Source organism: Scyliorhinus canicula, chromosome 1, assembly GCF_902713615.1.
Source record: "Scyliorhinus canicula chromosome 1, sScyCan1.1, whole genome shotgun sequence".
NCBI lineage: Eukaryota > Metazoa > Chordata > Chondrichthyes > Carcharhiniformes > Scyliorhinidae > Scyliorhinus > Scyliorhinus canicula.
Genome location: NC_052146.1, coordinates 58328650 through 58344908, shown reverse-complemented (window position 1 = coordinate 58344908; position 16259 = coordinate 58328650). Strand labels below are relative to the sequence as shown.

At 43.2% G+C, this 16259-nt stretch overlaps 1 protein-coding gene across 6 annotated transcripts in view; it reads left to right on the top strand.

The window, feature by feature from the left end:
• The window catches only part of taok3a (TAO kinase 3a), a 193133-nt gene extending 183551 nt beyond the window's left edge, over positions 1–9582 (top strand). For all 6 annotated transcript variants that reach the window (XM_038791257.1, XM_038791239.1, XM_038791219.1 and 3 more), the window contains 2 exons: positions 6363–6545; positions 8504–9582. In XM_038791257.1, coding sequence (XP_038647185.1) covers positions 6363–6545; positions 8504–8665 — 345 coding nt within the window. In that variant the 3' untranslated portion in view covers positions 8666–9582. The remainder of the gene's footprint in view (positions 1–6362; positions 6546–8503) is intronic.
• Positions 9583–16259: the final 6677 nt, after the last annotated feature.

Below are 16259 nucleotides of genomic sequence, written 5' to 3'. Positions count from 1 at the left end.
GAGCCATGAGGTCATGTTGCAGCTGTACAAAACTCTGGTGCGGCCGCATTTGCAGTATTGCGTGCAGTTCTGGTCACCCCATTATCGGAAGGATGTGGAAGCATTGGAAAGGGTGCAGAGGAGATTTACCAGGATGTTGCCTGGTATGGAGGGAAGATCTTATGAGGAAAGGCTGAGGGACTTGAGGCTGTTTTCGTTAGAGAGAAGAAGGTTAAGAGGTGACTTAATTGAGGCATACAAAATGATCAGAGGATTAGATGGTGATGGCTAGAACAAGGGGACATAGCTTTAAATTGAGGGGCGATAGATATAGGACAGATGTCAGAGGTAGGTTCTCTACTCAGAGAGTAGTAAGGGAGTGGAATGCCCTGCTTGCAACAGTAGTGGACTCGCCAACATTAAGGGCATTTAAATTGTCATTGGATAAACATATGGATGATAAGGGAATAGTGTAGATGGGCTTTAGTGGTTTCACAGGTCGGCGCAACATTGAGGGCCGAAGGGCCTGTACGGCGCCGTAATGTTCTATGCTGCACCCACAGCCTTTTGGGAATCCTCCAATTGGCACTCGGAATGTCGGTGGCATCCCCTCCTGAATCTCATGGCCGTGTCCCAGCAGTTGTATCAGCTCTGGGATAACCTTGTCCAGCATCTGACTGGGACTCAGCCGAGTGCTGGGAACAAGCTGACCATCGACAGCTGTCTCCTTGGATGCTCCTGCCTCTGCCTGATGTGCATCAACAAGTGTGTGGTGCTATCCAGATTGTGCCCCAGAAACCTGTCCACTAATGTCACCCACTGAGTTGCATGTCTGCACTGGTGGAAGGTGATGGCTGTGATGCCTCGCAACCCCAAAAATGAAACCAGTACCCAGTCCCCGCCAGTTGCAACCACCTACCTTCCACAAGGTCAGACTTCTCTCATCAGACCCTGGGACCATCCAGACGCAGCCGCCGAGCGAGGAAGCGAAGGAAAGACGGCGTTCTGCAGGTGAGACTAAAGCAGCGCAATTTCAAGACTCCTCTCCCCAGCATACTCCTGGCAAGTGCCCAAGCAATCGAAAACAAGCTGGACAAACATAACGATAGACTTACCTCCCGAGGGAAGTATTAGACTACTGTGTACTCGGTTTCACAGAGCCATGGCTCACTCCTGCCTCAGTGGACTGTGCTATGCAGCCTGAAGACTTATCAATACACCGCACCGACCGCACGGCATCATCTGGCAAAGCAAAAGGTGGAAGGGTTTGTCTCCTCGTCAACTCCTCCTGGTGCTCGGATGTGGCGACCCTGGCCTACTGCTTCCCGGAACTGCAATACTTGACCGTGAAGTGCTGACTGTACCACCTTCCACGTGAGTTCACTTTAGCCATTATCACAGTGGTCTACACCCCCCCCCCCCCCCCCCCCAGCAGAAGTGAAGAAGGCGTTGGGCGAATTGTACACCTTTTATATATAACAATGAAACAGAGTGTACTACCAAAATTCCACCAACGCAGCTCCTGTCCCACTAAGGGCGACAACACTATAAACCACTGCTGCACATTCAGGGTGCCTACCGATCCATTCCCCAACCGCACTATGGAAAATTGGACCAGAAGACAATGCCCCTTCTCCCGGCATACAAGCAGAAACTGTAGCGGGAGAATCCGGTTAAGGAGGTTGTGCAGGTCCAAGGCAATAGAAGAGCTCCTACGCGACTGCTTGGAGTCAGTGGACTGGTCCAGATTTAAGATCTCAGCGATCAACCTAAACGAGTATGCCACCACTGTCACAGACTTTATCAGCAAATGTGTAGACAACTGTGTGCCAAACATAGTACCTACGTTCCCCAACTGAAAGCCATGGCTTAATCGAGAGATTGACTTCCTACCGAATGCCAGGTCTGAGGCGTTCAAGTTAGGTCACCCTGACCTATACAAAAAATGCAGATATGACCTCCGCAAAGTCATCTGGGATGCCAAGAGAAAATATCAGACCAAGCTAGAGTCACAGACTAGCGTTACTGACTCTCATCAGTTGTGGCAAGGCTTAACCGACATAACGGGCTACAAAGCGAAGCCGAGCAGAATCTCTGGCAGCAGCGCACCCCTCCCTGATGAACTTCATGCATTCTCTGCTTGGTTCAAACAGGAAATCATCAAACCGCTGTTGATTGCCCCAGCATCTCTGGACCCACCCATACCCATTGTCACAGCTTCCGAAGTAAGATTGGCCGCCTTGAAAGTGAACCCTCGGCAGGTCCGGACGGGGTCCTTAGTCATGCACTCAGATCCTGCGCGGACCAGCTGACCGATCTGTCTGCACACATCTTCAACCTCTCCCTATTCTGTTCCGAGGTCCCCACCTGCTTCAAGAAGACCACCTATTATTTATTTTATTTTCATTTACGAATGATCTGTCTGAGCTGCACGCAGAACAATACTTTCGTATTAACCGATTTAATGTTTTGAGCCCGTTTGACTCTTCAGAGCGAGCAGGAGAAATGTGATGGATTTTATATTGTTTGAGAGGTTGGAACAAAATAGAAGATCAGAGATAGGTCGGAGCAGAGGATATTGGATGAAGGTATTTTGGGCACAAGATAAAAGAAGTGTTAATATTATGGATGAGAGAGGGTGCTGATAGTGGCATAAAGGTAAGATAGTGAAATATCTTAATAGCAGAACAAAAGTCAGCATTGTGTGGAAGCAAAACGTAAGTGACAGATGGCTATGTGAGGGTAAAATGTCTCATGATTTGAGACAAAACATTTAGATTTTTTAAAAGGGGGTCAAGATGGAGAGAGTTCACAGTCTCAAACTGTTAAACTCGCTGTTAAGTCCATAAGGCTGTAAAGCACCTCAACAAAAGATGAGATCCTGTTCCTCCAGTTTACATCGGGCTTCACTGGAATATTGCCACAGGCCAAGGATGGACATGTGGCTATGAAAGCAAAATGGTAAGTTGAAATGGCAGCAACTGAAAGGTTGACGTCCTTGTGGACTGAGCAAAGGTGTTTCCCAAAGCTGTCACCCAGTCTGCATTTAGTCTCCCAGTGCAGAGGAGACTGGATTGGGAGCAGTGAATACAGTAGACCAAATTGAAGAAGATGCAAGTAAAACACCACTTCAGCTAAAATGAGTGTTTGGGGCTTGGTAATGTACAGACCTGAAACATTAACTCTGTTTCTCTCTCCACAGATTTTTGTTTTGAATTTTCTCCCTTAGGATACTTTAAGTTCCAAATGAACACTTGAAATTCTTCCAAAAAGCATGGACAATGTATTTTCACTCAGCTTATAGGATTTTGCAGTCCTGGTACAAAATTGCTGGGATCCAGAATCTTGTGAATTTGGACATTATCTTTATTAAAATGGTCTAAGTACTGTATGCGTTTGCTATTCTTAAAAAATGCTTCTAAATGAAATATAATAGAAGTAGACATTCAACCCATCAACCCTGCTCTGCTATTCAAGGAGACCGTGCAACCTAACTTTTGCCCCATATCCCTTAATACCTTAAGTTAATAAAAAAAACACTTGATTTGAGATTTTTAATTATCTGGCATCAATTACCTTTTGCAGAAGAGTTTACCAAACCTCAACTAACCATTTGTGATTGGAGGAGTTTACCAATTTCACTCTAAACAAATATAATGTTTGCTTAATGGTTGAATGGCAATGAAACATGCTGAGAGGAGGAGGGCAAGGCATCCATGGTTGACAAGGGAAGTCAAGGACAGCATAAAAGAAAAAGCATACAAAGGGCAAGGATTAGTGAGAAGCCAGAGGATTGGAGAGCCTTTAAAAGCGAGTAGAGGACAACTAAAAAAGCAATAAGGGGGGAGAAGATGAAATATGAGTGCAAATTGGCTAATAATATAAAAGAAGATAGGAAGAGTTTTTTCAATATATAAAAGGTAAGAGAGAGGCAAAAATAGACATTGGACCATAGAAAATGTGGCTGGAGGAGTAATAATAGGAAACAAAGAAATGGCAGACGAACTGAATAGTTACTTTGTAGCATTCTTCACGGTAGAAGACACCAGTGGGATGCCAGAGCTCCAGGGAAATCAGGGTAGAGGTGAGTGCAGTGGCCATCACTAATAAGACTGTTCTGGGGAAACTGAAAAGGTCTGAAGGTGGATAAATCACCTGGATCGGATGGTCTACACCCCAGGGTATTAAAAGAGATAGCTGAGGAAATTGTGGAGGCATTGGTGGTGATCTTTCGGAAATCATTGGAGGCAGGAAGGGTCCCAGAGGACTAGAAAGTGGCTAATGTAACACCACTGTTTAAGAAGGGAGGGAGGCAGAAGACGGGAAATTATAGGCTGGCTAGCCTGACTTTGGTCATTGGTAAGATTTTGAGTCCATTATTAATGATGAGATCGCGGAGTACTTGGAAGTGCATGATAAGATAGGACGGAGTCAACACGGCTTCGTCAAAGGGAGGTCATGTCTGACAAAATCTGTTAGTTCTTTGAGGAGGTAACAAGGAAGTTAGACAAAGGAGAACCAGTGAATGTGGTTTATTTAGATTTCCAGAAAGCCTTTGACAAAGTGCCGCATAGGAGATTATTAAAAAAGTTAAGACCCCATGGTGTTAAGGGTAGGATCCTGGCATGGATAGAGGATTGGCTTAGTGGCAAAAGGCAGAGAGCGGGGAAAAAAGGATCTTTTTCAGGATGGCAGCCGGTGACTAGTGGAGTGCCTCAGGGGTCTGCTGGGACCACAATGTACATTAATGATCTGGAAGAAGGTACTGAAGGCATTGTTGCTATCAAAGATGATACAAAGATCTGTAGACGGACAGGTGGTATTGAGGAAGCAAGGGGGCTGCAGAAGGATTTGGACAAGCTTGGAGAGTGGGCAATGAAATACTATGTGGAAAAGTGTGAGGTTATGCACTGTGGAAAGAGAAATGCAGGCACAGACTATTTTCTGAATGGGGAAATGATCAGGAAATCAGAAGCACAAACGGACTTGGGAGTCCTTGTTCACAATTCTCTTAAGGTTAACGTACAGGTTTAGTCAGCAGTTAAGAAAGGAAATGCGGGGCAGCACGGTGGCACAGTGGTTAGCATTGCTGCCTACGGCGCTGAGGACCCGGGTTCGAATCCCGGCCCTGGGTCACTGTCCGTGTGGAGTTTGCACATTCTCCCCGTGTCTGCGTGGGTTTCACCCCCACAACCCAAAGATGTGCAGGATAGATAGATTGGCCATTCTAAATTGCCCCTTAATTGGAAAAAATAATTGGGTACTCTAAATTTATTTTTTAAAAAGAAAGCAAATGCAATGTTTGCATTCATGTCAAGAGGGCTAGAATACAAGACCAGGGAAGTACTTCTGAGGCTCTGCTCAGACCCCATTTGGAGTCTTGTGAGCTGTTCTGGGCCTCATATCCAAGGAAAGATGTGCTGGCCTTGGAAAGGGTACAGAAGAGGTTCTGAAGAATGATTTTTTTAAAATAAATTTAGATTACCCAATTATTTTTTCCAATTAAGGGGCAATTTAGCGTGGCCAATCCACCTACTCTGCACATTTTTGGGTTGTGGAGGCGAAACCCACGCAGACACGGGGAGAATGTGCAAACTCCACACCGACAGTGACCCAGAGCCGGGATCGAACCTGGGACCTCAGCGTCGTGAGGCGGTTGTGCTAACCACTAGGCCACCGTGCTGCCCTAGAATGATTCTTTTTAATGAACACCTTGTCATATGAGGAACGGTTGAGGACTCTGGGTCTGTACTCGGAGTTTAGAAGGATGAGGGGGGGATCTTATTGAAACTTGCAGGATACTGCGAGGCCTGGATAGAGTGGACAGGATGTTTCCACTTGGAGGAAAAACTAGAACCAGAGGACACTATCTCAGCCTAAAGGGACGATTCTTTAAAACAGATGAGGAGGAATTTCTTCAGTCAGAGAGTGGGGAATCTGTGGAATTCTCTGCCGCAGAAGGCTGTGGAGGCCAAATCACAGTGTCTTTAAGACAGACAAGTTCTTGATTTAATAAGGGGATCAGGGGTTATGGGGAGAAGGCAGGAGAATGGGGATGAGAAAAATATCAGCCATGATTGAATGGCGGAGCAGAGTCGATGGGCCGAGTGGCCTAATTCTGCTTCTATGTCTTACGATCTGATGGAAATGGGAGAAATTTATCTTTCTGTTTCTATTCAGGTTTTGGCTCCTTCAAACACTAAGCTAGTGTGATAAACTTTAGTTATCTTATTCATGCAATCTGCCTTCATAAAGAATTGTTTAGATTGTGCCCGTAAAGATCTAATCCACTATTCTTTTGGCTGAGGTCTTGATCACACTTATCATGTTCTTGAAATTTCCGATGCATGTATTGGCATTGACAATACTTTTTAAATATTTAGCTCCGGTTAGATGAAGCTCAGGAAGCAGAGTGCCAAGCCCTGAAACATCAGCTTCAGCAAGAAATGGAGCTACTTAATGCCTATCAGAGTAAAATTAAGATGCAAACTGAAGCACAGCATGAGCGAGAACTTCAGAAATTGGAGCAGCTTGTGTCACTGCGCAGAGCGCGCCTTGAACAAAAGGTCAGTTCAAATCAAATCTGCATATTTCCTTGTCTATAGTAGTGCATGTGTCCTCTCAAACCTTTTTGTAAGTGTAGCAAGCTAAGTGTGGTGTGATGATGTCCCTTTATAAAATAGAAATAACATTTTTTACATGAAACACCACAAGATCATTAATGTTCTCTGTGGGTAGAAACATAGCACAGCAGTTTGAATACAATGTTTTGTGGTACTGTTTGCAATGTTGGGATTTTGACCTGGTGCACATTGGAGGTCTGGGGCATGGCATCGCCTCCATGATCCTTGTCTCTCGATAAATCGAGTTAATACTATCACGCTTCCGTGTTTTGGTGATAAAAGGCTTGGTGCTTCGCATTCTAGAGGGAGGCATCAGTTGGCACCAGACTATGCTCTCGCAACTGAGTTACTAGATTAAATGTCACTGATAGAATTCCATAGGTGGTGTATAATAAGTCTTAAATTAGAACTTTTCCTTTTCAACTTCTTACTATTCTTTCATGTTAGATAAAGTGAAATCAACTTAAGCTACTGCAGTCAAATTCCTACTGGAAATAAATTCATCTTTTTTTGAGATTTTGTGGTTAAACTCTATTAATAGGGTATTGAAAGGAATTGGGAGCTTTACTTTGAATTTAACTTGTCCTTTGAAGCTAAGATTACTGCAAAATAAAAATATTGTTGAATATTGTTGATTTCTTTGGTATCTGTATTTAGAGATCAGATGCTGTTGGCATAACTTGTGAAGTATGCAATATTTTCTTTTGTTAATCTTTCCATCAGTTATACCGCACAAATAATTGAATTCTTGCAATATTTTTCCTCAGTTAAGTGTAATACAAGAAGACGCTGTGTTTTGCAGCATTATTGAAAAAATCAATTGACTTTAAAATTGTATTGAGCCAAATTCTAGTTAGTAAATTTTAATAAAATGTTAGGCTGAAATGTCTGAGAATTTAATCATTACCATAGATGTCAGCAAATATATCAGCCTTTTGAAAATCCCTCCAAAAACAACGATCAATGTATGCACCAAACATTTGTGAACTATGGATGTGGATGGCCACCATCTTTGTAATTCGCCATGCAGGGTCTGCTTTGTGTGAGTGTCTTAAATTCCCACCTGTCTTTGTAACATAGCCTGTATTACCTTGTACCTCATTATAGGTACCATTAACTAAAACATCCATTTGTGAGGTGAACAACTGAGGCTGACTCTAATGTGGATCTAGCATGTCATGGCTGGAGAGGCATTTGACTTCAACATCAAGTATCTGCAAAAACTTGATTTTGGAGCCTTGAACAAAATGGGATTGTCTCATACACTAGGTCGATGGTGATGTGTGGTAATTTACGTTTTTCAATCACACACATCTTAAATCTAGCACCTGTGTATCTCAACTCCATGCGTTTTGAAGCAGGCTATTATGTAGGCAAATGTAGGTAATTTATACTCCAGATCCCATCAACAGCTGAATCCTAATCTGAAATTTAAAATGATCATAATTGGTCAAAAGGTTTAGCAAACATGTCCAAATAATAATCGGGAAATATTGTATCAAAACATTTCTTAATTACTGTGTCACATCCCTTTTTCCAGAAAGTGCAAGGTTGGGAATTTCCTGAGAACTTCCCAATTCATCACTGGAAGGCAGTTTAGTTGCTCATGTTAAATGAGGTTTGTCAAATATATAGTGAAATCAGCATAACAGGAGCAGCTAAAAACGCCCTGACCTTTATGGATGTCATGATTTTATGTTACCCGATAGCTTGCCAACATTCATCAGATTTACATATGAAGGATAACTACTTGCCGAGTGGTCTCCTGAAGAGGAAGGTGACTTGGGGGAGAAAGTTGATTCAGTTTGGATTCTAAAAATGCTCTGGGTACCGTTTATTGGAACAGAAAAATGTTGCTTGACAATTTCTTAAAAGATAATTCTCCACTTATTTCTTTCCAGATTGAAGAGGAACTGGCTGCACTTCAGAAGGAACGCACTGAAAGAATACGAAATTTATTGGAAAGGGAAGCGCGGGAAATTGACAGCTTTGACATGGAAAGCCTCAGTCTTGGGTTTGGAAATCTGGTTACATTGGACTATCCCAAGGAAGATTATAGATGAAAAACATTGCCATATCCTTGCCCAGGTATTTTAATCATGGGCTCACTTATTGAGGGCAGACATCACCTCTGGACTAGTGCCTGTACAGTCCTAAAATTTCCTTATAATCAGGGCCCCATTGTTAACGTTATCAAGAACGCTGACCGTTTGTTGGTCATCTTTTAAAATGACACAGTATTGATATATGTGCAATCATACTTTTTGTGAAATTGGAAAGCAGGATGTACATCGCTTATATGATCATGCATTACAAATAATTTGTAAATCTGTGCAGAAAGACAAATGTTATATCTGCAGCCTTATCTTACTCGCTGCTAGCTTTCTTTTGGTATTTATTCATCAGGAAATTTTATTAAGATTGAATAATTTGATACAAAAGAATTTGATGTACATGTCGATCATACAAAGTGCTTCTGGGAAATAGAGTTTTAAAAAGAAATGCTGGCAAAGATATCCTGGCCCAGTGTTAATCATATATATATATAAAAAAAAACATTTTCTGCTGTGGCAGATGTGCATACTGTATGTGAATCCTGGGACCCAAGTAGCACAATAGGGCCAAGGCACTATCATATATATTGTATAGATGGAATTCAGGAGAGCTTTTACTTATTTTCATAAAGTATTTTAATGGTTCCTCAAATTAATTTTATAATGATTTTTCGTTCAGGAAATGGAGGTAAATCTGGCTGTCAGTGGGATCTTCTAATAGAATTTTCCATCTAGACCATAAATGTTGCTTACTCATACTACAAGCTGTGTATTTTCTTACAAAACAAACCAGTAAGATGCTTTACTATTGCATGCACTCCAATTTTTTTCAGGTAAAATAGCATGACTGTCGAGGCAAAAGTAAGCTTTTAATCATATTTGTAAATAAAAGTGCTCACCACATTGTGTTGAGAGTTATTTTAGCAGATTGTACCTTGAAATCTGCAGTCATTTTTCTTTTCAGATGTAGTTTAATAGAAATGCTGAATGGGAATCCTGTTTGGCTTAGTCATTGTGTCAAAATACTTGTGATGACTAGTTAATTTTGCATAACCATATGTGTGTTACTGGGAGTTGGGTAATTTTACAGTGCTCTATAATCCAAGATTGAGTGACTCATTTGATAACTCAAACCAAGCTAGATTAACAGGAGGGAAATTGACATTCTTTGTCATTCTTGAAGCACCAACCCCCACATTGTGGGTGCTCATGTTCTCTGGACCAGAGAGAAGAGCTGTGTTTTAAGAATTTATGGATCCCAAAATTGAGACATAAACTTGGGGTTTGTTCTTCAAAGTGAACCTTTTCAAATACCTTTCCTAGTTATACACCTCAGTTAACATTATATTTTAAAAGGCCAAGTCGAGTGGAATATGATCAAAATATAATTGTGGCTTAATTTGAAAAGTATTTTGATGGCTTTCCCTAAAACAAACCTGCTTAACTTCAATTTTAATAGGTGAGACTCAGTCTAGTTTCTACAGTTCTTCAAAATTTGCAAGTTTTTCACTTGATAGCTTAGTGGGTAGATGCTACCCCGGACATGTTGATAGACAAGGAAACTCTGTCCCTAAAAGGGTTCAAAATTGCTGCGGAGGAAGTGTTGAATAGACTGTTGATACTGAAAGTTGACAAGGGACCAGGGCCGGATGAGATGCATCAAAGGAAGTGAGAATGGAAATTGCAGGGTCTCAGGCTGTAATCTTTCCCATCTTCTTTAGACTCGGGAGGTGCCAGACGACTGGAGAATTGCAGATGTTATGTCTTCATTCAAAAAAAGATTGTAAGGATAGCCCCAGCAATTGCAGGCCAGTCAGCTTAACATCTGTGCTGTGCAAGCTTTGATAAACAATTATTTGGGATAGAATTAATGGAAAAATGTGTGTTGATTCGGAAGAACCATCATGTATTTCTAAAGGGAAATGGTGTTTAACTAACTTGCTGGAGTTTTTTAAGAGGTAACCAGTCAGTGCTGTTGATGTGGTGTACATGGACGTTCAGAAGGCATTTAATTTAGTGCCACACAACAGACTTGCTGTAAAAGCTGTAGCTCATGGAATAAAAGGAGCAGTAGCAACGTGGATAGAAATTGGCTGAGTAATGGGAAGCAGAGACTAATGGTCAATTGATATTTTTCAGGCTGTAGGAAGGCTTGCGGTGGTGTTCCTGGGGGTCAGTATTTGGACCTTTGCTTTACCTGATATAAATTAATGATCCAGATCTTCGTTTGCAGGGAACATTTTCAAAGTTTGCAGATGACACAAAACTTGGAAGTATTGTAAACTGTGAAGAGGAGTGTAGAATTTCAAAAGGATATTGACAAGTTGCAGTGGGTAGAGGGGTGGCAGGTGAAGTTTAATGCAGTGATGTGATGCATTTTGGGAGGAAGAACATGTAGGAAAATATTAAATAAGGGGTAAAATTCTTAAAGAATGCAGAAGAAGGGGGACCTAGGTGTCTACATGCATAGACCAATAAAGGTGGCAGGACAGGTCAGATAGATCAGTTAATAAAGCATATAGTATTTGACACTTGGATTGCAAGAACAAGAAGGTTATGCTAAACTTGTACATGACGCTAGTTAGACCCGAGCTGGATATTCTGTACAATTCTGGGTGCCACACTATAGGAAGGATGCGAATGCATTGGAGTGAGTGCAGAAGAGATTTAGAAGAATGGTTTCATGGATGAGAAACTGCCTTTGAGGACAGATTGGAGAGGTTGGGACTGTTCTCCTTGGAGCGAAGAAGGCTAAGAGATTTGATAGACGTTCAAAATCATGAGTGGGCTGGACAGATGGGGAGAAACTGTTCCTGCTCTTAAAAGGATCAAGAACAAAAAGGGCATTGATTTAGGGATTTGCAAAGAAAGCAATGTGATGTGAGAAAAACTTTCACACAGCAAGTGGTTCAGGAACAGGTGACCTAGAAGTGTGGTGGAGACGGGTTCAAAATATTTGAAATGAAACTGTGATCGTCCCAGTTGAGTACATATACATCACCTTGGATCAATGGACAGTTTAAACAGTCTGCCTTGTACTATAACATATCGGTCATGAGAATCAACTCTAGCGGCTGAACAAAGGGGAATGACTATAAGGATTAGAATTGCAGTAACACTCGCTTTACTATGAAAATTAGAACAAAACATCTGCTCAGCCTCACCTTTCTGTATTTGAAAATGATCAGATTGATCAAGTAATGTAAATAAGGGAGAGCTTCATTTATTTTTACTGGGTGGTTTGGACATTTCACATCCCAGATGATAAAACGGATTAAACTATATCAAAGAATTTGGGCCCATTAACCATTAGAAATAAAGGATTAAATATTTTTAAACCAGAGCTCATGCACCATGCTGATCAGAAAAAGGGAGCAAAAAATGGAATAAAAGCTTATGTATCACCTCCCTCAAACAAAGTGAATGCTACCCCTCACAGTTAATGTACTAATTCATTCCAGGCTGCTTAGAAGGAAACTCGTATTAAAGCAATATACAACCAAATATCCCAAAGAAAAGTCCTGTGAAGCTCAGAGTATGCCAAATAAGGTGCAAAATATGTCCAGAAAATCGTTTTGCACAGTACTGAAGAGGTCAAAGAATTCAATTGCACAGAGTAAAAGGTTTTTTAAAAAATTAATGTAAAACTTCCTGTGGTTAATGTAGTTTGTAAATAAGACAAAGAGATTGGTAGACTGGTGCAGAATATTTGGCAATCACCATCTCAGACCATGCTGCGCACTGGGTTTATCTGCAGATTTGCAAAGATAGCTTTCAGCGCCCACAATGGAGGCTGGAAGTTGGGTTGTTGGCAGATGAGGCGTTGTGTGAGAGGCTGAGGAAATGCATGCATAATTACCTGCAGGTAAATTATACTGAAGGAGTCTCCGTAGCAGTGCTCTGGGAGGCGCTGAAGGCAGTAGTGAGAGGGGAGCTGATTTCCATCCGAGCCCATAGGGACAGGGCAGAAACAGATCGACGGGCTAAGGAAATTTTACGGATGGACAGGAGCTATGCGGAGTCCCCGATGCCAGAGTTACTTAGGAAACGACAGAGGCTGCAGACCAAGTTTGGGGGTGTTGTCTTCAGGGAAGGCTGCAATATACGAGCATGGGGAGAAGGCCAGCAGAATGCTTGCACAACAACTAAGAAAGAGAGAAGCGGCCAGGGAAATAGGAAAGGTAGTCGACGGGGAGGGAAACCTGGTGGGAGACATGGAAGGACTGAACAAGGTGTTTAGGGACTTCTATAGCAAGCTGTACACCTCTGAACCCCCCCACGGGACCGGAGGGGATGAGGCGCATTTTGGATGGACTGACGTTCCCAAGAGTAGGTAGGGGGTTGGTAGACGGGCTGGGGGCCCCGATCAGGACCGAAGTAGTACTGGGGGGCCTGAAGGTCATGCAGTCGGGTAAAGCCCCGGGGCCGGATGGATACCCGCTGGAGTTTTATAAAGCTTTGAGATAGTGGGGCCGGTGCTGGACAGGGTGTTCAACGAGGCAAGAGACAGAGGGGTTTTACCTCTGACGATGTCGCAGGCCACTATCTCGCTTGTACTGAAATGGGATAAAGACCCGGAGGCATGTGGGTCCTATAGGCCGACCTCTTTGATTAACGCAGACGCTAAGTTACTGGCCAAGATCTTGGTGTCTAGAATTGAGGACTCTACCAGATGTGCTTATGGAGGACCAAACTGGGCTGCTCAATGTGATTATGATGCCCCCGGAGAGCAGGGAGGCAGAGGTACCAATGGATGCCGATAAAGCTTTCGACCAGGTTGAGTGGGACTATTTATGGGAGGTGCTGGGATGTTTTGGGTTCAGGGTGTTATATCAGGCCCCAGAGGCTAGTGTGAGGATGAACAGCTCAACTAGACAGGGATGTCCCCCCTCCCCACTGCTGTTTGCGCTGGCTCTAGAGCTGCTGGCATTTGCTCAGAGAGCTGCAAGGAATTAGAAAGAGCTGGTCCGGGGGGCAGAGGGAGGAAAGAGAAAAGAGTGGAATATAAAGTATCGTTATACGTGGATGACCTGTTATACGTGTGAGATCCAATGGCAGGGATGGACGGAATCATGGAAAACCTGAGGGAATTTGGTCGGTTCTCAGGATATAAGTTGAACCTGGCAAAGTGAGAGATGTGGGTAGTGCAAGCGAGAGGTCAGGGGAGTAGGCTGAGAGCTGCCATTCAGGCTGGTAGGGGAAAGCTTCAGATACCTAGGGATACAAATAGTGCGAGACTGGGGTAAGTTGCATAAGCTAAACTTGACCCGGTTGGTGGAGCAAGTGAGGGACAAGTTCTGGAGATGGGATGTTCTCCCGCTGTCATTGGCGGGGAGTGTGCAGATGGTGAAGATGTCGATTCTCCCGAGATTCTTGTTCATATTTCAGAGTCTCCCCATTTTCATTCCGCAATCCTTCTTTAAGAGGCTAGATAAAATGATCCTGGGATTTGTTTGGGTGGGAAAGTCCCCACGGATGAGGCTGGCATTGCTGAACTTTAGCGACTATTACTGGGCAGCTAACATAGCCATGGTAAGGAAAAGAATGGTGGGTACGGGGTCGGTTTGAGAGCGGCTGGAGGCTGCTTCGTGCAGGGGCATCAGTTTGGCAGCCTTGTTTACAGCGCCTCTGCCGCTCCCGCCAGCACGATACTCCACCAGCCCTATAGTGGTGGTGGCTCTACGGATCCGGGGCCAGTGGAGGAGGCATATGGGGAAAGTGAGAGCATCGGTTTGGTCCCCAATCTGCAGTAACCACCGATTTGTCCCGGGGAATATGGACACCGGGTTCCAACTATGGCGGAGGGTGGGCGATCTATTCCTGGAAGGGAACTTCCCAAGCATGAGGGTGGTGGAGAAGCTCGGGCTGGTGAGAGGGAATGATTTCAGGTACTTGCAGGTGTGGGATTTTATACGCAGATTGGTATCATCCTTCCCACGCCTCCCATCAAGGGGGATCCAGGACAGGGTAGTTTCCAGAGGAGAGGGGAAGAGTCTCTGACATTTATAAAGAATTAATGGGAGCAGAGGAGACACGGACCGATGAACTGAAGTTTAAGTGGGAGGAGGAGCTTGGGGGGGGGAGGGGGGATAGCAGACGGCATATGGGCAGACGCTTTGAGGAGAGTAAACACGACCACAACAGGCGCCAGGCTCAGTCTGATCAAATTCAAGGTCGTACATCGGGCCCACATGACGGTGGCCCGGATGAGCAAATTCTTCGGGCTGGAGGACAAATGTGCTAGATGTGCCAGAGGACCAGTGAACCATGTACACATGTTCTGGGCATGTCCTAAACTAAGGGGGTACTGGCAGGGATTTGTGAACAGCGTGTCCCGGGTGTTGAAAACTAGGGTAGCGATGAGTCTGGAGGTGGCAATTGTTGAGGTTGAGGAGGGCCCAGGAGGAGAAAGAGGCCGACGTCTTGGCCCTTCCTTCCCTGGTAGCCCGGCAACGAATACTGTTGGCATAGAGGGAGTCAAAGCCCTGAAGTATGGCTTGTGGACATGGCGAGCTTTCTCAGGCTGGAGAAAATTAAGTTTGCCTTGAGAGGATCGCTGTCAGGGTTCCCCCCAGAGGTTGTTGACTTCTTTACAGAGAATTAACAGTCAGCGACGGTGGGGAGCTGGGTTAGGGTAGCGTAGAGTAGGGGATTGCTTAGGCAGGTTCTTGCGAGAGGGGAGGCAATGCTTGCATTATGTCGTATTTGCTTTTTGTACACTACGGTATAATATTGCTGTTTTATATGCCAAAAGTACATCAATAAAATTGTTTATTAAAAAAATTGAAAGGAAGGTTGCAGGCTCCCATTGGTCAGCCTGGGTTACATATGTAGATAGCCTTTGTAGTCCACAGGAGTCATGCAGGAATAACTTGAGTTTCCCCAATATTGCCAGGTAACTTATACAGATGTTGATTCAGGTATTTGTCTGGTTTGAAAGTGAGAATGGGCATTTTTTTAAAAAAAATCTCTCTCACTATTAAAAATACACATTTAACTGGGCTTTTAATTAATTTAAAGATTTTCAAAATAACTGCAGATTAAAGTACATAACTAAAATGTTAGTAATTCACAAATAAAAGGTTCAGTTCACAACTGAAAACTGATGCAATTTAAAATAAGATCGATAGAGAACAGTAGGATACAAGCCATCCTAGGCATCATAAATGAATTGCTTTTATCCCATTACCAATATAAAGCATGACCGCACAGTAAGACACCATGATTTATATAACTTCCCACATGAGCTATCTTTGTGACCTCTCAATTACTATTTTGCCAAAATGAACAAGAGTAAGATTAGCTAGAATCATTTCATGTTCTATGTTGTAGCCAGCAAAACGGGAGTAGTACTTCATCTGCCCACAGATAAAGGCATTCTAACTCAATTATGGCTGGGTGAGGATGGATATCGGAGGACTTTCCCAACCCTCAATTAATCATGAGTCTTGAAATTTTTATGGATGAAGGTATCAATTAATTTACATGTGATTGCAAAGTCCGACAATCTTTCTTGATTTTAAAAATACACCCATGTAAAAAAAAAAAATGGGAAGAGGTAAACATCCTCACCTTCAACAGTAAATTTCAGGTAGAAGAGATT